Genomic DNA, 26,257 nt, shown 5'->3' on the forward strand with positions numbered 1-26,257 from the left:
CCGCTTCTTCAAAACTGCTCTTTATTTTAACATGTGAGTTTTGAAAGTCGACACTGAAGAATTGAAACGATGAAAGAAATTATCAAACTCTCATACAACACGCTGGTGAATTCTGAGTTTAAAAAGTTGGAAGGAAGGACGTAGAAAGGAATTTAATTCATGAAGTCAAACTCTGAAGGTTCACTTTATGAACATTTTCTTGCTGTAACCCTTAACATTGGGAGTTGGGTCATCTAGACCCACTAGACAGTGCTCTGAACCTTTTTTCTTCAATGATTTGTGATCTTCACTGGTGTCCATGGATTACATGAAATCTTTCCACCTTTATCCACCTTTGTCATGGTAGGAAGAGCACGTCAATGTGAGGGTGGGGTCATCTGGACCCCATAGGATAAGGGTTAAAAATGAGAAGATTTCCAGGAGTTTACAAAAATAGTTCTCTCAAGATTTCCCACAATGCACCGTGGCAGTGTCCAGAAAGCGAATGTGCATCCTGGACTCCATCTCCAGGCCCTTTAAAATCTGTGGACAGAAAATCCTCATGAAGCGACCAAAGCGCATTTTGAAAATAAGCGTTTAAGGCAAACCTGCTCGAAATGCTCAAACGTGATTCCTTCATAGAAGTCCTCCGGACCCTGGAGGGACGGAGAGGGGTTAGATTCCGGTGATGCTCAGTTAAGGTCATCCCGTTCGGGTGAGCTCTGTTACCATGTGGGGCACGTTGGTGCTGGCCACCTCCAGCATGGCGGCGTCCGTTATCTCTTTGGCGGATTCCTGCTCGATGCTGCCGCTGGACAGAAGCTCCTCCACCACCTGCCATGAGAGCAGAAGACCGAGACCTGAAAGGCTGACACTGTCCGGGAGGCGCCGCTCAGCGCCAGAGGAAGACGCAATAAGGACTTTAGAACATCGACATCACAAAAGAAAAAGTATCTGACATTGAATCTAACTTTTGACACGCCCTCACTGGTTGAGCGGATGCTACACGTCGCTCGCTACTGTGTTAGTTCATCCAATGAGAAGGAAGACTCTTGTGAAACCAGATCTGTGCTCCCAGCTTTGAAGGGTTAAAGTATTTGTTCGCACGGTTCACTAACTGTCCTGGCCTTGGGGACCATTCCAGAACCAGGACATGACTAGTAAACCTTCACTTATCGGTTTTCCTGCTACTTGTTCATCAATAATATGTAATAAAGGGTCAACGGGTTGATCACCTCAGCTTATTGTGCGATTTTTATTATGTATTTTACGATTACAAAACTCTGTTACCACCTTTTGCAGATATTAGGGTTACGAATTTGTATTACTATTAGCTTTTCTAGTACAAAATGGTCGTTAAGATAGCTGTTACTGACGACCAAGAGGACAAACTTACAAAGAAAAATATTAATAAAAATATTTCTTATCTGATTATAATATGGATAACAGACCCTTTGGTCTAGCCATTCATTTAGAAAACTGTTGGATGGTGACCAGTCTAGTGTGTTGTGATTCTCTGCTGGATTTAAATTATGTTGGGCACACGTTCCATTGATAATAATTATTATGGGAAATGTTTTGCTTATTAAAAAAATGTTCTAGCAGTTACAAGAGACCGAAAGAAACAAATAATACAAATAAACCCATTTTAATATGATTTGAACTGTTTTCTTTATGACTTAATGTGGACATTCTGTTTTTATTTTACTTTTGCAATCTCATCCACTAAAAACAAAGTACATGAATAAAATACACTTTTTGAGTCTCTGTTGAGTCCTTTCTCAAACTCTTTCTTTTAAAAATGAAGTTTTGTTGGGTTTGAACAGTAAAAACAGCTTTTTCTTCTTCTTCTTCATGATGGATTCAACACAATGAAACCTAAGATGAATCTGTAATAACAGACTCACCTTCCTGTACTCCTCCAAAGTTATCTTTCCATCTCCGTCTGTGTCGTGCATGTTGAACAAAACTGCAACAAAAAACAACAAAGTTCAGGTTTGATTTGTGGGGAAACTTCCATCAACAAACCAGATCAGAACAGAGAAAATTCTGTCTAAGAACGTTGCTGAAGTTGCAGCAGAAGGTCTGAACATCACCAGATCCCTGACTATCTGTGGGGGAAAATGTTGATCCTAAGGCACGTCATCGTCAGCCTTTGTTAAGTTACAAAAAACAAAGCAACACAACACCTGCTAACCTTTTATAGAGCCCCAAATTATTCATGATTACAAAAAATAAAAATGACCTTGTGCAATCATCCAATAAATCTCTAGTAAATATATAAAAAGATTATGGATTTGTAAAAAACCTGCACACATATTTTAAATTAGCCATTATATTATTAAACAGGGTTAAAATTATTTTTTAAATGATGAATAATTTGTGGTTCCATAACCTTTTTCAGTGTAAAATGAATGGGGGGCAAAGAAAGAAGAAACTATCGTTTCTGCCCGTTCTTCTTAATCGGTACACTTTTCTTTTTCCCCGTCTAAAAAACAATAAACACAAACAAAACGTTTACAACAAATAGTGAATACAAATAGTTTTAATTCAGTTTAAACATAAAATAGAACTATAACATAAAGAAAAAACAATTTCTGTAGTTGATATTTTTAGTTTTGAACTTTTTTTTTAAAATAATGTTTATTGATTAAGCCTCAGTGGGAGCACCCATACAAATAATTTGGTTTAAAGTAAAAACTGAGTCTGCAGGCTGGAGATCTAACCGTGTCCGACTATTTGCAGAAGGCCTGTCAATTATTGACTCGGGTTTCCATCTTAAGGAGACGTTCTCGCCGAGAGAAGGGTTTGAAAGTTCAACCAAGGGCATTCTGAGAAAAAAAAGAAAAACACTAAAACTATTTTACTGAGCTTCATTCAATCCTTTCTCACCAATTTCTTTACCAAATAAGCAGATATAGGTTTTTTTATTGTTTACTGTTGAAAACATTCTTTCCTGCCCTGCCCTGATGCAGCAATGCTCACATTCCTGCGTCTCTGCACTGCGCTGCAGGAATGCATGCATTGCTTCGGTCTGTCCGTTTTAGCGCCTGTCTAGAAAACAGCTCCATCTTGAAGAACAAGTGAGGCGGTGTAGGTACCGGATGTTCTCGGGTTGCCGGATGTTCTCGGGGTCCTTCAGGGTCCTTCCAATGAGTTATATCACTAGAGGAGACATCACGTGGTTCCTCATGGGAGGAGAGCACCGCCATCTTGGTGAGGTCAAGTTTTGAAGACCAAACCACTTTTATAACATTTAATAAAGAGCTCTGGCAGCAGCTGCAGCCTAAATTTGGAGCTTAGATCATTTAGCAATATTTTTTGTCTTAGGCAATAACAATTCTCAGTACAACTATAAAAGGCAGAGTTTATCACACATTCAGTGGACTCAACACGTAAGACTGATGGAAGAATTATAGTAAAGTTAAAAACTGGGTCCTTGCTGATTCCACAAAAAAATTTTTTTTTTGTATCTTTCCTTTTGGGTTGGAAAATTCCAGCTGAAATCTGTTAGCAAGATCCGAAAAATCAGACTTTTGAATTGGAGATCAACTATTTTTTTCACGGAGATTTAGTTCCATGAAGTATAATTGCTTCTAAGGAAGTTCTTGAGTCTTGAGAAAATATTTCTCTATTGTCAGCTATTTGTTTGTTTGTTTTTAGTTTAAATGATAAAGCACTGAAAGAATACACTTTTGTGTTTTTTTAAAGGACAATAACTTATGTGGAATCCACTATGTGTGCTCGGAAACTGCAAAGATACACATCTCCAGAGCCATTTCTAAATTTACTTTTTCTCAACAATGACATGCATGTCTGTTTATGGCACTAGACTTTGAGGTTCATGAGTGAGAAACCCCGGTGGAGCAGATTTCTGCACTGAGCATCGCTGAAGATACTGAGATATTTATTAGAGGGCCGTTTTCAGGAGGATGTTCAGCTTCAGACAGTAGTTTTTAAAAAAAACAAAGTGACCAAACCAGTGCTGAGAAAGACGGAAAGACCAGTTTTTCTTGTACTGAAATAAGCACAAGAATAGGTGTCATCAACTTGAGATTTCAACACCTAAAAACTGCATCTGATTGTCTCCATGCGTAGCTAAATTAAGATTTTTCTTTTATGCGAAGTGTTTGCAAAAGCAGAAAAGTCGTCTAGAAGTACTTCTAGGTAGAATAGACCAAATTCTTGGACTGAAATGAGGCCGATAAGTGATAACAGAAAGCAAAAATAAACACAAAGAAGCCGAAAGTGGCTCGCAGGTATGAGGCAACACACCGTGCCTTTCTGTTTGTAACAGTATCCCGGTCGCATTCCCTCCCCAGCCATGCCACAGCTGACAGGCTGCAGGAGTTCATGCGTCGTCTGCAGCAGGAAAACGTAGGAAAAACACACTCACAGCGCAGTTTCTCTTTTCTCATTGCCTGCTTTTCCTCTGCGGTCATTTCCAGGGTTGGGGGGCGGAAGTGGGACATCACCATGAGGAACTGCTCGAAGGTTATCTCCTCCAGGGAACCCACTTCACTGTCATGCTGGTTCCTGGATCACAGATGGACAAAACAGGAATTTAACGACTCAACCACACATCAAATAAAAAGAAAAACATTTTATATTTCAATCTCTACAAAAAGCAAACTTCCTGAAGATCGGGCAATTAAGTAATAGACCAAAGATGTATTGCATGGCATCTTTAGGTGAAGTCTTTTGTTTTGTTTTGCCCACCCCATTCCGCTACATGTGCCCCCCCCCTTTATATGCTGCTTTTTTTTTCTTCAAACTATTTTTTTTTACGAAAAACATCTCTGATTTGAATGTCAAAGGATCCTTTTCATACATATGAACAATGAAACAAATTCCTGTTTTTTTTACACTTTTTGATAAATATGTGACCTACTGACACAAAAACACCGACATCTATTTAGTTTGTTGTTTTTCTTTGGAGTTCAATGTTTTTGCCATTCAAATAAAATCCAGTTTGACACAAAGACAGTTAAAGTTAATCCAATATTTGGTGTTTTTAAAAGTCTTTAATTTCATTAATTGTCCAAATCAAGACATTGAGTTCATCAGTTTTCCATACAGTGAAAATGAAAAATAAAGTCTGTTTTAGTCGAAAAGTAGCTTTAATTCTGCAGAAAATCTCAGTGAGGTCCGACTCAGTGAGGTGTTTTTGTTTTGTTTTGTTTCTCAAGGAATTTTTTAAGCCTTTTTTTTTTTATTAAAATAATTTAACTTATGTAATACGGAGCCCCTAAAGGGATATTGAAGAAAAGAAATAAAAATAATAAAAAATAACATTAAAGGTATAAAAATAACATTAAAGTTATAAGTTATAATTTTTATAACTTTAATTTTTTTTCTACCATGCCCCTTTAGGGGCTCCATTCTATAAAGATGTAGTTTAACAAAATAGAATAAAGTTTTGTGCAAAAAGCTTTTGAACTGACAGTGAATCAGACGGAGAGGGTTTGTTCATACCGACCTTTTGTCAAAGAAGGCCTCAATAATTTGACTTTTTATTGGGTTGTAAGTCAGAGCTGGGATGTCATTCAAATTCTCTCTGCTGCAGATAACAAAAACAAACAAAAGAGAACATGTTATTGTGAATGTAAAAGTGATCAGACCTTATGTGAGAAGGTAAATAAAACTGCATGTGAGGCTAATCTGTCAGGAGAAATAAAAAAATGTTGTTCCTTTTTTAATATTAATAATTTTTATTATTATGGTTGTGCATGCCAGCATCCTATTTTATCTGCACTTAAGCTTCCGTTTGTCCTTACATTATTTGTATAAAAAAAGAAGGTTACCTGATTGTGTCCTTATTTCCACTCAGCTGCAGAAATCGTTTGTGGAGATTGTTGATCTGTTCTGGTGAAACTGCAGAAAAACATTGAAATGGCCCAAAATGTCAAGAATTAGTGTAGCAGAGAAAAAAAACTTCATCTGTTTTAATCGTACTGCATCTCTGGCACTTTAACATTCTCACGACAGCTTTACATCTATACATTTCGGAACAGTAAGCGTTCAAATTTTAAAATATAAAAATTCCAATCTTATTGTTTTATGTTAAATGCTGTTTTGTGGCGCGTGCTGCTTGACCTCTTGGCGAGGTCACCTTTGCAATAAAGCTGTTGATCGCAATGAGTTTTAAAGGATAGTAAATAAATAAACGTTTTATAAGTGTGCCCAGCATAATGTTCTTTTTCATAATTGACTAAAAAAAAGCAAAGTCTGAAGGCTGAAGGGGAAAAAAATGCCGTTTTTTACACAAACTCCAAGGGTAACCTGCTCGCTGAGCAAAATTAATAAACACCAATAATCGGAAGTACACCTGCCAGGTGAGTGCATAGAAATCTATATTTAGCTGATATCTTAATGACGAACGTAATAAAAAAACAGAAGTCCAAAGTCATGCTGATAAGGCTGTGCTCTGACTTTGGAGCAAAGTGCGCGTTGACGCGCGTCTCAGGAGGATCAATCCCCCTGAAGCCATCAGCATTCCTCTGCAGGACTTGTCCTTCTGGACAGCTCAGATTCCAGCAGGCAAACTTCAAACATATTTTCGACATAAAACGCTAAAGAGTTGGAGGTTCTTTCCACTCACAGCCTGTCCTATCCACCAGCTCGGGGTCCTGCTGTCCAATGCGCGTCGTGGCGGCTCCCATCATTCTTCTTACTTGGCGGCTGTTTGCGCCTCCAGCCCCGCAGCGTCTGCTACAACACGGCGGGGCGGGGCACGGCTGGGGGAGAGGCATGACCGGGGTTCAAACCGGTTCCTCAAAGGAAAAGCCATTCCAACCTGTTGTTTCCTTAAATAACCAACAGGAGTGTTCTTACTGCCGTGTCGCGCAGCCACTGCGTACATTTTGCGCATTTTCCACGCATGAAATGTTGGTTCTTCATGATGCATACGTGATATACCGAAGTGTTTCTTTATCATTCTCCAAAGTGTGCAGATGTCTGTCAAGGGTTTCGGGTCTTCACGTAAATTCAGTTTTGAGCTGTTTAAAATTTGTGGTCCGTTCAGAATTAGTTTTTTTTTTTTGATTTGCATAGTTTATACACAATTATTACGTAAAGCCTATGCAATTTTTGCAAAATGCATACGCAAATTTGTGGCTTTTCAAGACCGTCCATGTACCACATATGTATAAATATACGGCGCACATACAGTATGTTAAACTACATAATTTACGCACAATTTATGCTTCAGATTTGGATTCTACGTTGGTTTATGAGGTTTATTCATATTTTTCCCGTGGGTTTAACGTGCTTCATTCGTATTTAGCGTAAAGTTTTCTCACTTCTTTCCTCGTATATTCACGAATGACCAATTTTTGTCTGTGAAACATGCACGAAATGTACGCAGCGGCTGTGTGACACGTTTGATCCATCAATGTTCCTTTTTTTAAACCATATATTGTTGCCAAACAAAAACCTTTTACCGTTTATGACTTATGAAGTACAGAGAACCACTCCTACATCTTTAAAAATATAACTCTTAAGAAATGTCTTACCTGCTTGAATAGTAAAAGACTTTACCTAATTTTTAAATTGAAGATGTTTCTCCTCCGTATTTGTTGAATTAAAAATAAAATGATTAAGCTCCAGTAAAGTTGAACAGTTTAATCCATACTTATTTTATAACTGCTTCAAAATCCATTTGTATATTAATTTAAATGTTTCAGAAATATAAAAAATTGCTGATAATTATTTCTCAATGAAATCGATGAAACGTTTATTAGAACTACTCTTTCTTTGGGGAACTTTCATGGCTGATGATGGTTATCTAGTAGAAGCTTTCGGGATATCAGGCTCAGCTAAATCCTTTCAAAAAGGAAAAGTCGATTTTGGATGAAATTATGAACATTCAATAAAATCAAGACTAGGAAGCTCCTCCCAGTGGACGGTGGGCCCCTCCAGGAAACTGAGGCTGTGGAAAGATGAGACACGGAGACAAAATCCAGAGTTTGAGAAAGATTCGTCAGCGAGATGCTTCAAGAAGAAGCCTTATGAAGTGGAACAGGTGGGGAGCAGGAGGTAAAAGGACGCACCATCCAGAGGGGACAAACTCCCAAATGGTACGTTTGTCATCTTTGGCGTTCCTTTCATCCTTGCAGCTACATCTTTAGGTGTAGAACTCTGGTTCTGGTCCAGACACTCTCACGGTGAAACATTAAGAAACATTTAGAAAGCTGAAAAGCTGTTAAAGCATTTCCCTCCGAAAAGGCGAAGAAAACAATTCCAAGACAAAAGCTGGATGTCAACTGCACAATGTGAGAGGTTAAAGGTCAAACTGATCAAATAAAGTCCAGAATTGTTGGAAAAAAAATATTGAATTCATCAGATCAACATTTAATCAGCTTTGTTGTTTTTAGTGTAATGATTGGGACACAAATCTAAAAGCTTCAAAATGTTTAAACCTTCCAAACGATCAAAGAAAGGCCATAAAGAAAATTATCGAGTGAATATTTGAAAACTATAGTAACTAGAATGAATGAAAAAGCTGAAAAGATGATGATAAACAGAAATCCATTTGTGAATTCTTTAAGATTTTACTCAAAAGGCTCTGCAACATTTAGCTGTTTGAGATTTTGAAGTTTCTAGAAAAAACAGTAAAAACTTCAGCTACATGTTTGTGACAATGGATGACATTTTGTAAACGGTTGCTGTGAATTTTAAATTCTAATCTTAAACAAACAAAAAAAAAAACCACCTTTGTTTGAGTGAATGAATGAAGACAGAAGATTTTAAACCTTGAAACACTTTATTTTTTGTAGTTTTTCAGTTTCAAGTTTCCTGTTGGTTGTTAAAAGACACATGGGTCCTGGTGGCATCGTACATGTTTCACTTGTAATGCAAATGTACAGAAATAAAAAGGGAACATACTGTAGGAATGTTGAAGATAGGAAACTGTTCAAAGATGGAAACTAAAAAGTGCGTTTTCTTGGATCTTCAGCACCTGGATGCTCGTCTTGATAAATTTCCACAAGCAGGTTTCTGGAAGTTGTGTTTTCTGGTTTTGGTATTTTTCCTACCTTTTTTTTTCTGTTTTCAAAGTCACCGACTGGATTCCTAAAAGGCTAATGAGCATCATGCACGGTAAGATTTGTCCTAACAGCAACTACAGCGTGGTATTTTGATGTTACACAGCAAAACAAAAAAAAAAAAAAATCAATCTTTCTCCAACACTTGACCTGGTAATGACTGGCGAGAAGTTGGCCGCGTGGTCGTGGCTCAGTGACTGTTTCGGTCTGTGGCGGCAGCAGCAGCAGCAGCAGCCGCCGCCGCCGCCGCCGCAGCCGCTTGGCTCTCAGAGCCCGGAGTGAGTCTGTGGTAGAGCTCCTCCACGGTGCCCAGGGTCTCCGCCATGTCCTCTGGGTATCGCGTCTGCAGCTCCTCGTTGGCAACGTAGTGGCTTTCAGCAAACAGGGAGAAGTAGCGGCCCACCTCCGGGTGGCCTATCTCCAGCGGAGATGAATGTGGCTCCAGGTTCTCTGAGGAGCAACGAGGAAAAGTGGAAAAACAAATTCAACCTCAGCCTATAAAAGAAAATGGTCCTAAAAATGCAGAAACTCAATTAGTCTGAACAAACAAATTCAGATGTGAATGCCTTCTATTAGCTAGTTTTGCTCATCACTGACTCACCTTTTTTTGTGTTGCATCTACCAGTCCCTTAAATGTGAATTTAAACACAAGCAGATATTATATTCTTTTGGAGTTATCACTGAAAGTTTTTAATAGGCTTAAAACATTTTTTATGTAAAGGTTAATGGCCGACGAAGTGTGCATTCTCAGAAATAAACCGCGGAAGCCTGAACTATCCCACGTGAGGCGAAGGATGGTTGCTTCCGCGAAGTGCGTCGATGCTGATAATGCACACTTCGAAGGCCAGTAAGCCGCTTATATCATGGTCACTTACGAAATAAATAAATATTCAACCAGTTTTTAGTACTTTATTCTAGTTATTTTTTTGATTTGGATCGCTTTTTTCACAAAAAGCGGAATATTTGTCACATGACAACACGCCGCTTAACCTCGACTGGAGCGGCAAAGGAAAGCGATATTTATGCTGATGGTCACGATGGGTTAAATAAAGCATCAGTTCGGAGAGGAAGTTCACCTCTTACCGCTTGTTTTTGTCCACATGATGAAGCCTAAGTTTGTTTAAAAGAAGCCAGCGCAGTGGTACAGAACATTTACGCAATGTGACCGGAATTTCTTTTTTTAGGCGTGCATTATCACTTTTTAATTCACACCCAGCAGCCGATCAGGATGGTAAAAGTCAAGTTCTATCACTTAGATCAAATCTAAATGTATACAGATCCAAATATGTGGGGAAATATACAGGCTTCTCACAGAGTTTTCTAATCTTTTCACACGTATGACCAATTTTCCTCCGTGCAACATGTGCAAAAATAGCCTTAATAAGAAGATTTTACGTTTTTAGGGAATAAAATAAAGTGTCCGCCAATGAAGACTTTTGTTTTTTGCCGTCTTGTGGCAAAATTAGGCGATTTTCACAAGATTTCTCACACAAGCAGCCCGCTTAAGTCTACAACCACAACCGAATATTGGTTAACCTTTGACCTACGAAGGAGGCCACTAACTTGAGGTTTAAACTTCTCCCAGGGATTTTAATCTACCGCTTAATAACTCCTCGAGCATCATTGGGAAGCTACCTGGCAAAAAAAATGTTGGTTTTAAAGGTTTGTACATCTTGAGCTCGCAAAAATCGGCGTCCCCCTGTTGCTCGTGCATTTATTTTTTTACCATAGTATTGTGAAAATGTAATCCGTGACTTGTTGGCTCAAGCAGAATAAAAAAATAACAGAATATGAACATATTAGGAATGTGGGTGGGGTTAATAAAAAAAATTCAGTTTCCAAGAAAAGGCAACAATTTATTTTTGACGATTTTTCTGAAAATTTGATCGATTTGTTTTGTCTTTTAAGGATTGTGTAACCTTATTTTAAATGATTGACTTTGTATTTAGCTGCAAATTCTGTGGATTATTTCTTGATTTCAATGACGGAAGGATGCACTTTTATTTATTATTTATTGTTTGATCTCAGTAAACTATTTTAATGTATGAATAATGCACTGACCAATAGGTTGTTTTCTATTTTCCTGTACCAAATAAAGTATGTATCCTAAAGAAACATGGATAAACGTGAGTTCCTCTAGAGCTGAAGCCAAAAGCAGATGAGATCACAACATCAGAAAAGATACCGTTTTCTGACTCCAGCGTTTTTATTTCAGTGATATTTTTTATTTTATCTCATCTGCATTTGAGGCTGAAGCTGTACTTTCCTCCGAATCGCCGCCTCCTAATTTCTCAGCATGCAGCTGCGGAAATTGACGGCGGCGGACGGTCGTACCTTGTGCTGCGTAGCGGCACGTGCCGTCCTGCACAAGCACGTTGTAGAACGGTTGGTTGGCTCCGCTGGACAGCTGGTGGACCCTCATTGTGGTGATCCACTCCTGGCTCATGGTGCATTTCGGGTCCCAGCCGTAAATCACACAGTTGTAACCCGACCTGGAGCAGATTGTGGAACATTTAGAACTTCACAGGCAGGATTGAAGACTCTCTGTTTTTTTCTCTTGTACCTCTTGTGTTTCATGATGAGGCCGACTGAGAACTGGACCTCCAGGTGCTCCGGAGCGCTGCGCCTCTTCACCTCGGGGGTCACCGGGTGCTTCTTGTGCTGGATGTGCTCCAGCGTGTGCTGCACCAGGTAACCCACTGCCCCGTGCTGCGAGGGATCCAGCGCCTGAATGTGCTGCAGGATGTCCAGAACCTAGGAAACAAAAAAGAAACACCTGAGCCACCGCCTAACAAGCTGAAATCATGGAGGGAGAAGTGCCTACGAACACAATCCAGACCTTCTCCGGCCAGATTCCCAGGTGGAAGTAGAGGCGCGCCTGCAGCAGCAAATACTGCACATTGTCAGGGTTGATGGTGAGGTAGAGGTCCAGCGAATCCCTCAGCAGCTGGTAGGATTTCTCGTTGCCCTCCCTGAGAGAAAGCACGAATCACATCAGGCAGTTTGAACCAAAAATGTACTTTTCCTAGCAATAAAACCCACTATTTTCCAAATTTTTTACTCCACAGTGCTCTGAAATAGTAAGATGAGATAGGTTAGTTGATCTCAGCCCCACATCCATCTCCACACAGGTCTCTTACCCCCTCTTGCCGATATTCAGCAGGTTCCCCACCATCCGGAGCAGCACCTCGGTGGTGCTGATGGAGCTGTAGTAATCTGCCGTCACCTGGTGGCCGATCAGGTATTCGCACTCTTTGGCTGTGAGCTGCTTGCCTTTGCCAAAGGCGTCGATGTAGACAAAGTCGGTGATGTCCTGGCTCCTGCAGGGGAGGTTTCACACAAACACACGTGTGCTTGTTTCATTTGTGAATGAAAGAAAATAGAATTGAGTTCAAACAAACGTTTGGACACCAGAGGAGGTGAAAAAAACGACCTTCACAGGTCACACACAAAACCCTACGGGACAATTTACGCCACTTCAGAACGCGGCTTTTGTCATCGGGAGTTCCAATAGAGAGTAATCAATAGATGATCAATGTCACAGTAGACAAGGGGATGGAAATTAGAGCCCATGAGCTGCTTAGGTGGCATGCGAGGGGCTAAGGTTCTCTCTTAAGATGTCCTGATTGTGTTGTTTTGGTTCCTATCTGATTCATATCCGATAGTTTTGTAACACATTCAAAAAAGAAACTAATGGGTTGACTGCTATAAAACATTCAACCCATTGTTTTCCAGATTCTTTTTATTTCTTTATGTTTGGCACTTCACTCATTCTACAATTTTTCAGCTATATTAAACATTGAACTATTAAAACGTTTGACTTTTACAAGCTTACAGCTTTTTCCAGCTGTGACTTTTGGTCCTTCAAATCCTTGAATTTTTCAAGATATTCCAGGATTTTTGCCTCCTTTGAAACACATGGGGAATCCTTGGTGCAGAAGCTCGCTGGTTCGAGACCCGGCTCTGGCACAATCACGAAAATACCATTTTTGTTAGATTAGTGTTTTCTTACAGACAAATAGATCCATGAACGTCTTTGTTTTCCTCGTCCGAGCAGGAATCTGGATCTAAACTGTACGGCTGGATCATAGCTCCAATCATGCTAGGTTGGGGGTGTGAGGGGCTGTAGGCTAGTGGTAAGGCAGTGTAAACAAAAAGCTCCCGGTCATGGGTGATACGAAAGGGCGGGGTCGCTCCACGCCATCGGACTCACCCACAACTCAGAGGTGATTTTTTTTATTTTTTATGAACTCCTGCCGCTCTGCAGAAACTATGCTCTAGAAAATGTCACAGGTTTCTGGAATTTTGGCTAAAAACTGCATAATCGCAATGAAAACGCTTTGAAAATAGATCAAAAGATGGTCGGAGCGAGACTTTGAAGACTAAACTTTAGGAGAATTCAAACAGAACAAGAATGTGACAAATGGTGATAGATAAAAAAAAAAAAAACATTGTCTTTAATAAGTCGTGATTTTTAGGAAGAACTAAAGGGATTTCAGGCCAAAATAATGAAAGTGGATGTTGTTGAGGGCCGAAGGGGCGCGCAAACTTGGACTGATTTCCTTGATTATTAATTCTCAGAATTCTGCACGGCTATTGAATCTGTGAACTTAGTTGGGCTAAAACAAGTTGAAGGGGACAGAAACAGTCAACAGAAACACGGTGCTAGAACGGTTTTGGCGTCGTACCCTCTCGGCCTCTGGCTCCAGCGCAGCAGGAAGTGATTGGGGAAGTTGACGGGCTCCAGCTGGACCCCCAGCCTCCGAGCCAGCGTCATGTAGAGAACAGAGAGGCTTATGGGAATGCCTGTACGGCGAAGTAGCACCTGGGTGGACGGCAGATCCTCCGTTTGCACAGTTTTCAGCGGAAAACAGGAGAGAAAAGCGGGAGCTGAAAGGCTGTACCTGGTGGATGTAGGAGTTGAGCGGGTTGTAGTAGTCACCCTCATTGCCTTTGTATTGCAGCTGCTCGTATAGAACAGCGTTGAGGGCGCACAGCACCTGCCTCTGCAGCTCCAAGTCCTCCAGGACGCCCTCACCTGTACTCCACACAGGACACACTTCTCAGAAACTTGAGGGACATTGTCTTAAAACTATTGACATTTAATAAAACCGATCACCCAATGATTTATTTGGTGTTTAGAGGAAAAACGTCCACCTTGGAGCGCGCGTAGGCTGGGGTGGGCGGGACTCTTGAGCCTCAGCACCTTTTTGACTTTCTCTCCGATTTCGTCCAGCTGCAGGGAGACGCCGTCCAGCGTGACGTCGGCCAGCGGGTTGCAGTACTGATCCACCAGGACAGCTCCTTCACAACAACAACCAAAAAAAGAGCTTCAGAGACAAAATCTCAACTTCTAGTTGGCGCTTTCATCTTCAGAAATCCTTGGAATTTCACATTAATCCAGTCAGCATGATCATGGTCTGGAAAAAAAAAAAAGTTGACATCCCAGCAGGCAAAAGCATCAAAAAATGATGCAAAAACAAGCAAACAACTAACTAAACCTGAACACGTAACCCGGGGATATCCATAGGAGGTTTTTTAATTATTATGGGATGGCCACTGGACCTACAGTTTCAAAGGAGAAAATAGAGCAAAAAGAAAACTTCACAAAATTTTACATCCAAGCCAGAAGATTAATACAACCACATCCAAAGTTATGATGACCTTTCACCTTGAGGAGAGGCCGCCATATTGAATTTTCTTAATGGTTGTATTAAAATTCCTTCCCTACTCACTACATAGTGCACTACATAGTGCACTATATAGCGCGTTCACCATTTTGTTGTGTTATCCGATCTACAATTCCCAAATCGAGTGACCCAGAAATATTCCAGAAATCTGTGCGGAAAAAACCAGCGTGCACCAATGCTCACTAGATCGGCAAATATAGACCACAATGCATTGCTTCTGAACCATTTTTACCCAAACAATGTATTTAAATGGTTTTTTTTTTAAAACCATCAATGTTTTTATCTTCAGAAGACAGTGGACTCATAAATAATCGTGGCAAAACTTTCCTATTATTTAGATTTTAACGTTGTGAAATCGATGACATCATAAAAAAAAGTGAGCATGGTGTTCAAATTGCTCTTAAAATCCATTTTTTTTAGTAGTTAGAGGTTGGGTGGGAATTTGGACATAGCCAATAAAAGAAAATTAAAAAAAAACTTTAGTACCAGCAACAACATCCAAATCCTCCTAGAGATTTCTATCCATCACCTCCCAACTCCTCAGCCATCACTGCGAAGCGACTTGGAAAAACATGCTAGTTTTAAGGTTGGTAGATTTTTAACGTGGCGAGATCACAAAAGTGTTGCTCACACCTTTTTCAACAGAAACTTGTGAAAATGAAACGAAATGACACGTAATGTCCTGGATACATTTTAGGATTGTGGGAGTGGTTAAAAAAAATAGAACCCCGTTGCCAAGGAAATACAAAAGTTGACTTTTGGATTTGGACCAGTCAGCAGAGGCTGAAGGGGTGGGTGGGTGGGTGGGGGGGGGGGGGGGGGGGGGTGTAGCAGCCAGTGAGGGCGTCGGCCTGCAGGCCGTCCGATGCGGCTTAAATTTATTTTTCTTGAAAGCTGCAGGAGGAACTGAACACAAGAATATCTTCTTAATGGTGTCCTGTTCCTCTATACAAATAAAAACAACCTTTAAATCAACATAAAAAAAATTCTTTTACGGAACCAGATGATTTTTCTGCCCCTTTAGCAATACAAACTGCCTTTTTACACAAATATAATTACACGTAAATAAAATGACCAGCGACTCAAAGGGGAACAGCGTGGCTTGTACCTTCTAGGGCTGACTGCTGCTCTGCAGGCTGCTCCAGGAAGCTCTTCAGACTCCTCAGGATGTTCTGCTGCCGCAGGAAGTAAAGAATTTTCTTTGCATAGTATTTCAATGTCAGGTTTTTCCTGGCAAATAGACAAAACACACATTAGGAGAGAGCAGAGCAAGAAGACGTGCACCGCGAGAGCCGCCGCGCTCTCACCTTTTGTCGGAGTTCAGTAAGAAGAGGAGCTCGTCTTCGCAGAAGTGACCCGGCATCCCGAGGGACTCGATCTCCGCGAAGCTGTCGCCCAGCACCTGGCCGACGCACGGCTGCGTGTGCACACGGCTCACAATGTCATGCGGTTTTCCCACAATGCTGCACATCTGTCATTACTTACAACTTCTGTGAAGAACCTCTTGGAGATGGACTCCACGGTTCTTCGGATTTGTATACCGACTCGGTGGCGTGTTTTGTACTCTCGGAGCCAGTCGCAGCTCTCATTCTGACGGTAAAACTTCTGCAGCCTCGGCCATCTAATGGAAAAGGCAAAGATATGTTTAAAAAGCACATCTAGTATTTGCTCGTTTCAAGAAAATGAACAGTATTAAGCCCACAAAACCATAAAAAACAAAACAATCTTTGATGGCCTTCACCGTCTGCCACCACGCACAACTACACAGAACGAGTTTCTTTTTTACTAATATTTTCTAAAATAACAGCTTATTTAAACAACTTTTCTGAAATTCCTGTTGAAAATTCCAAACTTTAATCCTAGAAAATCGGAGAACGTGTGTGATTTTCCCAGGACATAGTTTCTGCAGAGCGGCAGGAGATCAACATCGGAGCTATCCAGCCGTTCGGATCCAGATTCCAGCTCAGACGAGGAAAACAGAGACGTCCACGGATCTAGTCGTCTGCATCAGAATGGAGCGGAGCAAAGAGGGAGTCACACCTTTTCCAACTGCTCCATCTGCTGCCTGATTCACAACCATTTGAAAATACTGAGAATTTTAAGCCTCATTTTCTTCATGCATGTCCTCCATTATCAGAAAAATGCCACAAAGTCAGTCTTGTATAAATAACGCATTTGTATTTTTTCTATATCCAGATTTACGTGTCATCTAAAAAGCTCTTTTTCACAGTTACATTCGTTCTATATGCATTAACACAGTTCAACGCAATTAGTAAAATAAGGCAATGGACCAGGTATAACATTTTCAGAACGTTAGAGGATAAATACTAATGAAAAAATATAGTTTTGGCCACTTTATGTGATATATGAAGCTTCCAGTTTTACTTATTCCTGTTATTTAATAGCAAAAACCAAACAAAAAAACGGTCATTTGGAGAGAATTTACTCTTAAATCTCCAAACCTTCCTTTTTTGCAAAAAGATGTGCTGGAAACAAGGAAGCTGCACATTTCTGCAGATCATGGACCAAACCAAAGCTCGAGGCTACAGGGAGGGAGATACCATTTAAATACTCAAAAAGATGCATTTTGAAGAGGACAATTTGACATGTGATGTTCATGTCTGTCTGCAGAATAAACGTCCGCCGCTCTGCGCGTAGCGACAAATTTGGTGCATCAGCAGAATGTCAGCGAGCTGCAGAGGCGGTCCAACAACCGAAACCCCTTAAGGTGGAATGACTAAATGCAAGAACGTCCTGCCTGGTTTATATTAGGGCTCCTTTGTAAAGAGCCAATGTCAGGGGGGAAATAAAATCGCAGCACCTGAGTTTGTATTGGTTGCCCCAGACCTTCCCACTTCCGTGGCAAACGTCGTGGAGCCGCTTGCAGCAACAGGAAACGTTGCAGACGTCCACGTGCTTGAGGGCGGGAAAGCACAGGATGTACTCGAGCAGCTCGGTCGGAAGGTCTGTCAGTTTTTTCGTCTGGGGCTCGGGAAGGATCCCGTTTAGGTTGAGCTGCTCCTCTCGGCTGACAGACGTCGCCATTTTTACTGTTTACCCCGATTACCTCATCGGCTTTGCACCGCCTCCTTATGGCGCAGGGGGTGGGGCTAACAGCCGGCCCCGTGCTGCGTACTGGAATCCGATTGGTGGTTATTAGAATGCTGCTTTCAAGATTCATGGGAACTTTCAGTTATTTATGAAAGCGTCGCCAAATCGCATTTTATTTTACTATGTGCACTTTAAAAAAAAGGATGTTTTAAGTCTACCAGCAAGTAATACTTTCTTGCAAGAACTATCATTTTAAAGTCAATATTACCTTTTATTTACAAATACGTTTAAAATTCATACGCGTAAAATGTCTGCACACATTCTTATTTGGAAACAAAAGTAATTAGCTTAAAACCTCATCGATTTTAATGAACACGCAAACCAGCCAAATTACCAAAAAATTACTATGAATAGTACTCTTACTAACCATAATATTATATAAATACACTGTGGTATCAACCAAGAAATGATAACGACTCTACTGCACTTATTTTAAAAACAACCAAATTCAAAGTTAGAAAAAAACATAGAAAATCAAGTTTGCAGATAATTTTAACTTTGAATTGGTGTGAAATCCAAAAGTATTAATAAATAAAAACAGCCAAAGATTTTTGTTTTGTTGGTTTGTTTCTGTCACTTGAAGAAAGTGCCTGAAGTTTAATGAATAAAACACGTTGCTAAAGTACAACAATACATTATTAAAAAAGGGACCAGAAATATGCATTAATCATCTGATTCCTTTTTCTGTTATAATTTTGCAAAGGTTTAATTAACATAAAAAGACTCATAAGTAATACTTTCATGTAATTTAATAACGGATTTTAGTGTACTGATAACAAAGTAAATAATACAGATTGTTTGGTAACAGTGTAATTTAAACGACCTTTGCAATCTACCATGTGTGTGTACTTTTACTAAACATTTGTGTACTTTTTATATTACATTTGCCGCTTATTTTAAACAAGTTTTTAAATCTATCATTTGATTTGGCTTCTTTGTAATCATTTCATAAATTAAATTCTCTCCTGTCAAACTATTTCTGGGTATTAAAGTTTAATAAAAGTTTAAGTATAACCCTGAGAAACATTTTGCAACCTATATAAACAACTGTATATTTCCTGACTGGAATATAAATAAATTTTAATGCATAATCACACCCAAAAATTGAATACTGATATTATTCTTAGATAATACTGTGCTTGTGGGTCGCTAGTAAAACACATTTTTAAAAGTGCTCTTTTATCTGTGCAACATTTACACATGTAAACAAATAGTTTTAAATGATAAAGTGTTAAAATTTGGAACTAAAAAGATCATAAATAATGCATAAAAAGTATATGGGGTTGAGCTATTACGTACATGGTTATTACTACATTATTAACTACACGTGAACGCAGCATTTTGTGTGGGAGATAGTTTGTTAGCTTCTGTTAGCTAGTTCTTCTAGTTTTACTCCCAAACTGAAAACTTTCATTGTGTTAAAGAGGGAAGTATTATATTTATTGTTTTTGCTGCCGTAACAGTAAAATTATAAATGTATCCAACATTAACAGAGAATTAATGTGAACTTTCTTTGCAAACTTTCACTCCTCGTTTTGGTTTAATGTTTACGTTTTGTTAGCTAACTTACTTTTTTTGAGTTTAGCTAACGTTAGCAGCCCCATCAGAACGTCATTTTCTTCATATGGGGAGGAAGTTACTGTAAAAAAATAAAAACATTTCTAAGGGACTGAAAAGTCACATTTTGTTATTACATTTGTAATCGTAAAAGTTGAAAAGTCCCACATGCATCATCAGTGACCACCAACGGTGACGTAAACAGTATCGGTTCTGCCGGGCCACAGACAGACAGAAGCTTACAAAATGCCGTGATAGTAGTGCGCTCTGTATGTGTGGAGGAAAAACAGAGCGACATTAAATGATTGGTTCGTCCAAAAAATTAATCAGTCGTCATTATGGCCAGCGCGTTAGCGGCGAGAATGGGACTAAACTCTCTGCTGAGGAAACAAGCCCGGACCTTCAGGGTCAGGATCTGCACCATGGAGTCGGACATGGAGTTCAGCTGCGAGGTACGTTTGGGAAACTACAGTTTACCTGCAGGAATCCCACAAAACAAACCGAGCTGCACCGTTTACAGTCATCGAGAAAACCATTGAGGTTTTGGGACAAAACTGTCTGGGCTGAGGAAACTTTTCCCTCATAATTTCCTCATGGGAACTGTAGTTTACACTTTTCGACACTAGATGGCGGCAGAGCACAGTGACTAAGGAGGAGGACTTCCTTTGGGTTTATGCAGAAATGATTTCTGTCTTTGAATGCAGCATTTTTGGAGACATTTAATATTAAAATATATTTTTGTATTTGTTACTTTTTTTCAATATATTTGCCTTGGTTGGTGGTATTGTGAGTCTTAAAAATACAAAGGTTACTTAGAAATCAAGTCTTTTTTGTTTTTGTAAGAGCGAAACCTTTAAAGGTTAGTTTTTGGTTAAATGTAATTACACACAGCTGCGTAATGTTAGCTGCTGGCATATCATTTTTAAACTTGGGTTATAATTACATCTACCAGATTTAGTAAATGGTGTTCAACCATAGTTTTTGTGGCATATTTCTCCACGCTTTATCGTGCCAGCTGCATTTTTTTCCTTAATTAATGATTATGTTTTGGAGTTTGTGCCACAAGTTATGGGGAATTTTCAGTTAAACAGGAGTTATTATTTGTTTGGTTGTTAATCTTATTGTTTCAATTTATATCCTGCATTTTGAGCAAAATGTCAGCGACCATCGCAAATGTATTTCAGATTAAATGGAAGGGGAAAGACCTGTTTGACCTGGTGTGCCGGACCCTCGGCCTGAGGGAGACCTGGTTCTTCGGACTAAGCTACAGCGTAAAGGACACTGTGGCTTGGCTGAAGATGGAGAAGAAGGTGAGCTTGGTGTCAAACTAAAGCCGGGGGAACATTGCAGATGTAAGAAACCGATAGTTCAGGCAGGCATGTTTTCACTTCTGCAGGTTTTGGATCAGGAGGTGCCAAAGGAGGAACCCATCGTCTTTCACTTTTTGGCCAAATTTTACCCCGAAAACGCAGAAGAGGAGCTGGTGCAGGACATCACACAGCATCTCTTCTTTCTACAGGTAACCAGATGAGGTGGATCTGCTTTTGTGTCTCTTTATTTACTCTGCAAAGATCATCTTCTGATCTATTTTAAAAGCGTTCCCGGTGGGTCTTTAAAATATCATGTTAAAAAAGGATTGGCAGTAAAACGTACTTGATTTTTTTTTTTTTTTTTATTGTTATTGTTCCCTGACATATTTTGAAAGTGGACATCATTTAATGAAGACTTGTGAGGGAATTGAATGTTTCCACACTCAGAGTGAGACTTGTCTGCCGGCTCAGACTCACAGCAGACTGCATGGAGAAAGCTGCAGCGATTTACTAGGAAGGAAATGGTTCAAGAGTTGACAAAAGAAAAGAACATCACAAACAACCCCCCCATTTTGGATTTGGAGTAACATCTATGCCTCATGATCCTTCACAGATATGCAGGGATGAGGTGGTAGACACGAATTCCAACATGTATCGCAGCAGGAGTGGAGGATTAGTGCCTGGCTAATGGGCAGCCCACAAGAATGCTTTTTTTTTTCTCCTCAGATTTTTAATAATACTTTTCTAGACAAAACTGTGGGATTTAAAATGAAAACATTCAAACATTTTGCTATTAAAAACAGCTGAGCTGCAGACCTCCTACATCAAACTGCAGAGAGAACATTTGGGTTTCAACCCTGTTTTGATCCAGTTTTACAGAGCGGCATGCATGGACAGAGACATTTTGGTGATACACTTCCTCCATTGTCCCGCTTTGATTGTGTGCAGCCATGTAGAATGGTAGCACAATATATTACTGCTGCCCTTTCCACTTAAAACCCTCAGGGGGGGGGGATTCCTGCTGGCTGGCCGCTCTGCTCCTCCGGCGGGAGATGAGATTCATTACTGTTCCCCCATCATCCTCTGCCTCAGTTATCAATTACCAATTAGGCTTTAAAGGCTTTGTTATTGGCCCAGTTAATGACACAGACCCCCCCCCCCCCCCCCCATGACAGTGTGAGAGTAACCATGGTGCAGGCTTTGTTTTATCACTTTGAAACTGCCACTTTATTTCGCTAATTGACGTCAGAATGAAGACTGTTGTCTGTTTGATTTAGAAACAACGTCTGTTTGAAGAGAAATTTAGCTCCTCGATGGAATTTTTGCTTAAAAATCAACGGGTACAGCTATGAGTGTGTGTGGGGGATGGATGGGTTGTTCTTGACATCGCCTGTTTTCTTCTTCACCTTCTGTAATCATCCCCCCCCCCACATGTAACTCTGAAGGCGTGATGGCTGGATTAGAAACCACTTATCAGAAACCCTTCATGATTTCTGATAAACACACAAACACACAGACTCAGTGCTGTTCACTGCACCACTCATGGCTAAAGCCTTAGTCCCAACGGCCCTAAAAGGTGGCGAAAATTGCTCACACCTGTACGGGGCACGCAGATGACCCACACTATATATCAAGGTCGTAGACCGCGCTTATAAGGGCAAAAACTGTTCATACTTTTTTTTTTCTATAAGCATTCTGTGGGCGACAGGTCGTTGGAAGCACTTATGCAACACGTAAGGATAGGTAACGGTGAAGTAGGTGAGACGCAGGCATGTCTTATGGATTTTTCATTTTTCAACCCCCCCAAAATATAGCACACTGCGCGAGGAACCCGGTTATTGCTGTTCGCGTGATAAGTGAATGAGGAAATGAAACAGCCAGAGTGTAGTTTGAGCATCCTTCGGGCACTTGCGTATTATTTGCGTGCGGTCAGTAAGGAGCCAGTACTCACGCCTTACTAACAACTACAGAGTGACATAAGAACAGCATACGACACAATGACCCATAAGTGCGTGTAATTTCCATTATCCTTATGAATTCCTCATGATACAAAAACCACAGGCACAACAATGGTACGTTCCATTTTCATGACGTCCCTTGAGTTGTCCGTACGACCCTCCATGGGCCCTGGCAACCCAAAAACCCGCAGCATGTGACTAAATGTTTAGCGCTTGAATGAGTAGACTGTCAGCAATCCTTTTATCATTGGCTGGTGTACAGTAGGTGACTGGCCTCACATTGTTCCGTCAAATCCACATAGCTTCCCTTTTCCCAACAGCTTCTCCCTATCCCTATATTTATCCCTCCAAGTGGAAAGATATGGAAAAAATAATGTCTTCAAATTCAGACGTTACGACCGCTAGAAGATGTCATCAATAGCCGCTGGTCATCTACGCTAGTAAAAAAAAACCATGTATTTTTCGAGCCCTGGCAGCTACGCACTAGGATTCAAGAATTCAAGGATTCAAAGGGGTTTATGGTCATATGTACAGTAAGGAAACGGGTTTCCCAGTACAATGAGATGCTTACTTTGCTGTTCACTCTGAATGCCATAAGGTTAAATGTTAAACAAAAGATAGGGTAGGGTATATACAGGATACCTGAAACATTCACACAAAATATAAAATATAACTGTGCAGTAAATGACTATACCTAGTCAGCTAAGAATAACTGTGCAAAGAGAGTTAATTACCTCGGAAAATACATGGGTTTTGTAACGTTTAAAACATTACATTTAGGTGTTAACGTCTGTGCTTTAGGGCACACCTATGTGCCAACGGGTCAGCCCCCTCATACCCACGGTTGCAGTTGACTAAAGCTGCGTTCACATTAGACATGATTTGTTCGACAGGGACGTCCAGTTTTAATGTTAAGTCAATGTACAGATGCGATCAGATGTCCCGCTGCGCGATTTGAGCCTCAGGCGCAGCCGTACCTACGGTCAGGTGGCGCCACAAATATTTCCCAATAGAAGTTCAGATAGCTGAGGTTTGGCAAGAATTAACATCTCATACATCAATCAGGAACTCAGCCTTGGCCCGTGACGTGTTGATGACTTTATCAGTGGGTGGAGTCCAAAACCAACATGGAGGAGAATCTGATCGTTCTCCTCCTGAATTTTAAGATAGTGTTCTTTTTTTCATTGGGACTATTATCAAAAGTTCCACTAATCCTTACATATTTTCCTTTCCACGGACTAATGCGGGACAGCAAGTCGTCAACCTGGGTCACAGGGGGAAGGAAGTACCGCTGAAAGCGCCGCCGTCATTCAGACGCAGCTCCTGCGGTGGATGGTGAAGCTCACCGCTTTGGGAGAGTCTGAATGATGTCATGAATCCAGACATGGCTGACGAGATTACTGATGTTTTTGTAGAGTTTTTCAAAATAAATGAACCTGATCTCTCAACATCATCTGTGTCTTCCAAGCTGGATTTGACACATGCAGTCAATGCTTCCTTGTAGTGATGAGGCGGACAACTTTGGACAAAAGCTCCTCCCACACGGCGACAGAGCGTCAAGTTTATGACCACATTTTTGGACAGGCGTCCAGCAGCTAATTTGTCGCGTGTCAAAACAGGCGTGGAGGATGGAAACTCTCCACGTTGCAGGGGGTTATATGTGTTAGAGGGCTGAGGAGACACACGGTCACAGAAGGTTGTAACAGTGACATCTCATTTGTGGAGGGGGGCAGGAACTGGGTTAAAAACTAGAGAGGAGAACCCCTGAACGTGTCGGATGCCAAACCAGATTTATGTTTTATGACAAACCGGTTCTGGTTTCACTGGACAGCTGTTGATCGAGCCTTGAGAAGGAGGTGTTGCAGTTATAAAAGCGGCTTTTTGATGGCCCCTCTCCCTCTCACCACCTTTGTGTTGAAATAAATGCTTCATCTGGTGAATTGGCAAAGAACTGGTCCTCATCACGGCAGTCCATATAAACAAACAAACGAATCCTTGCAACTTTATCCTCAAGAGACTCTTCTGAACCTGTAAGCTCTAAAGCCAAACTCCCGCCTCATCTCAATTACCTCGGAACCAGTTAAAGATGCAGAAATGATAATGCATGTGATTAAAAAGGACAACTTTTTTTTAACGATCATGTGTGGCTTGCCTCTCTTTCATAGCATCTTCTGCATAACAAGCTGATACTCGGATCAGGTTAATGAACTCCTAAAATGCTGTTTCTCACTGCTAATAGGTCCCCATGTGACTATTATGCTTAAGCCTGAGAATGTTTGTTTAGCTCTCGTCTGACTGCGTGAGAATCACGAAGTCAGGTTAGAAAAATAATACATGGATGGAATATTTATAAGGCACCATATGGACTTTACAGAAAAACTTCAGTTTGAAACTGGTGAAACTGAAGCTGTAGTTTTAATTCATTCCAACCTTATTACCATAACAGATTCAGCTATTTTAAGTAAAATAATTTACAGGTTTCGTTTTCTTATGGGCTTGGCAGCATTTATGTGTATATTTTAGATTTGAAGGTGAACTTAGCTGCTAAGTCCTGGACGTTGTTTTTAACATTTAATTACGCCCAACCTGTCCTCAACATCTACCACCCTGGCTATCTCCAGCTCGCCCTCCTTTTTTCCTGCTTCTGATGATCTGGATCAGGTGTGTTAAAAGCCCACTCCGACCATCTTCTGAGCTATTTTCAAAGAGTTCCCAGGGGTCTTTTAATGCCGTTTCTTTAGCCTAAATTCAAAAACCTGTGTTGCTTTCTGCAGATCGGCAGGAGTTCATTAGAAATTCACCTCTGACTTGACAACAATTGAATCAGAAATGCAATTTAGAGCTTAAATGTCAACCATAATTCCACAAGAACATGTTAAAAACAGGATTTTCATTGCAGTTGGACTCTTTCAGCTAATCACCAGAGCGTGTTAAAAAGGGCAGGGTGGTAGATCTCCAGGACCAGGGTGTTAATCTGAAGCCAGCTGTTCTTCATAAATTCATATATAAGTGCTGCACTCTGGGAAATGGTTGTTATCAATCATATTTCATACGACTCTGCAGTTTATTGGACATCAATCATAGGTGCAGGAAATCCATCATAAGCCTCCACCTGGAGGAATTTGGAATTTCATAAAGTAGCAGGAAAAAACCTGGTGGGCAGTTTAGTCAGGGCTAGGCTTTAGTTATTTAGCTAACAGACAAATAAAACACCCCTTGTTTTGTACACTGAAGTTTATTTAATATTACCTTCTTTGTGTGTCAGTTTTTACGAATCAGATTATTAAAACACAAAAAGAAGTAATTGTAGAATTCCCTTAAATGACTGTGTTTGTGGGATATTTTTGCTGCTTTGTCTATAAAAATTGAATTCTTTGTTTTCTATTAGAAATGAGAGGCACACCAAAAGACATCCAATATATTACAATATTTTTAAAAAAAGCATTTGCAAAATGTAAAAATAAGTGAAGTAATGGTGGAAATGTTGTCTTTTTAAGCAGAATATTGTTTTCTCTTTATTTTAAGTGTAATTATGTTGTTTTTTTAGCATTAATTAAAGCTCCAATGATGCTAACCATTTTTGTTGCATCTGTAAAGTTAGGTTAGAA

At 40.3% G+C, this 26,257-nt stretch overlaps 3 protein-coding genes across 3 annotated transcripts in view; 1 reads left to right on the forward strand and 2 right to left on the reverse strand.

The window, feature by feature from the left end:
• Positions 1 to 4: 4 nt before the first annotated feature.
• tesca (tescalcin a) lies at positions 5 to 6,863 on the reverse strand. The gene is made up of 8 exons (XM_004072063.5): positions 6,581 to 6,863; positions 5,784 to 5,853; positions 5,459 to 5,539; positions 4,376 to 4,515; positions 1,887 to 1,948; positions 709 to 813; positions 588 to 635; positions 5 to 522 (listed from the first exon to the last, which is right to left on the reverse strand). Exons 1-8 carry the CDS (start codon positions 6,729 to 6,731, stop codon positions 442 to 444), a joined length of 738 nt encoding a protein of 245 aa, XP_004072111.2. The 5' UTR covers positions 6,732 to 6,863; the 3' UTR covers positions 5 to 441.
• Positions 6,864 to 8,724: 1,861 nt separating this feature from the next.
• Positions 8,725 to 17,802, reverse strand: fbxo21 (F-box protein 21). The gene is made up of 12 exons (XM_011478796.4): positions 17,535 to 17,802; positions 16,199 to 16,334; positions 16,021 to 16,130; positions 15,822 to 15,943; positions 14,181 to 14,327; positions 13,928 to 14,061; positions 13,712 to 13,848; positions 12,164 to 12,343; positions 11,863 to 11,995; positions 11,587 to 11,777; positions 11,358 to 11,515; positions 8,725 to 9,473 (listed from the first exon to the last, which is right to left on the reverse strand). Exons 1-12 carry the CDS (start codon positions 17,756 to 17,758, stop codon positions 9,214 to 9,216), a joined length of 1,932 nt encoding a protein of 643 aa, XP_011477098.1. The 5' UTR covers positions 17,759 to 17,802; the 3' UTR covers positions 8,725 to 9,213.
• A 1,345-nt stretch (positions 17,803 to 19,147) lies between these two features.
• Positions 19,148 to 26,257, forward strand: part of nf2a (NF2, moesin-ezrin-radixin like (MERLIN) tumor suppressor a) — a 42,370-nt gene continuing 35,260 nt past the window's right edge. The window contains exons 1-3 of the mRNA XM_023958214.2: positions 19,148 to 19,833; positions 20,566 to 20,691; positions 20,778 to 20,900. Coding sequence (XP_023813982.1) covers positions 19,720 to 19,833; positions 20,566 to 20,691; positions 20,778 to 20,900 — 363 coding nt within the window. The 5' untranslated portion in view covers positions 19,148 to 19,719. The remainder of the gene's footprint in view (positions 19,834 to 20,565; positions 20,692 to 20,777; positions 20,901 to 26,257) is intronic.

The sequence above is a fragment of the Oryzias latipes genome, chromosome 9 (genome assembly GCF_053564925.1).
Source record: "Oryzias latipes strain Hd-rR chromosome 9, Olatipes_Hd-rR_3.1".
NCBI lineage: Eukaryota > Metazoa > Chordata > Actinopteri > Beloniformes > Adrianichthyidae > Oryzias > Oryzias latipes.

What these genes read in the sequence shown, in the direction of transcription:
- tesca (XM_004072063.5), bottom strand. Translation starts at nt 6,731, where the DNA reads ATGCCTCTCCCCCAGCCGTGCCCCGCCCCGCCGTGTTGTAGCAGACGC. An exon ending in GGAAATAAGGACACAATCAG is followed by an intron (nt 5,540 to 5,783) that starts GTAACCTTCTTT and finishes TGTTATCTGCAG; the next exon opens with CAGAGAGAATTTGAATGACA. An exon ending in GAGGCCTTCTTTGACAAAAG is followed by an intron (nt 4,516 to 5,458) that starts GTCGGTATGAAC and finishes TCTGTGATCCAG; the next exon opens with GAACCAGCATGACAGTGAAG.
- fbxo21 (XM_011478796.4), bottom strand. Translation starts at nt 17,758, where the DNA reads ATGGCGACGTCTGTCAGCCGAGAGGAGCAGCTCAACCTAAACGGGATC. An exon ending in CAGCCTACGCGCGCTCCAAG is followed by an intron (nt 14,062 to 14,180) that starts GTGGACGTTTTT and finishes TGTGGAGTACAG; the next exon opens with GTGAGGGCGTCCTGGAGGAC. An exon ending in TGGGAATCTGGCCGGAGAAG is followed by an intron (nt 11,778 to 11,862) that starts GTCTGGATTGTG and finishes TTTGTTTCCTAG; the next exon opens with GTTCTGGACATCCTGCAGCA.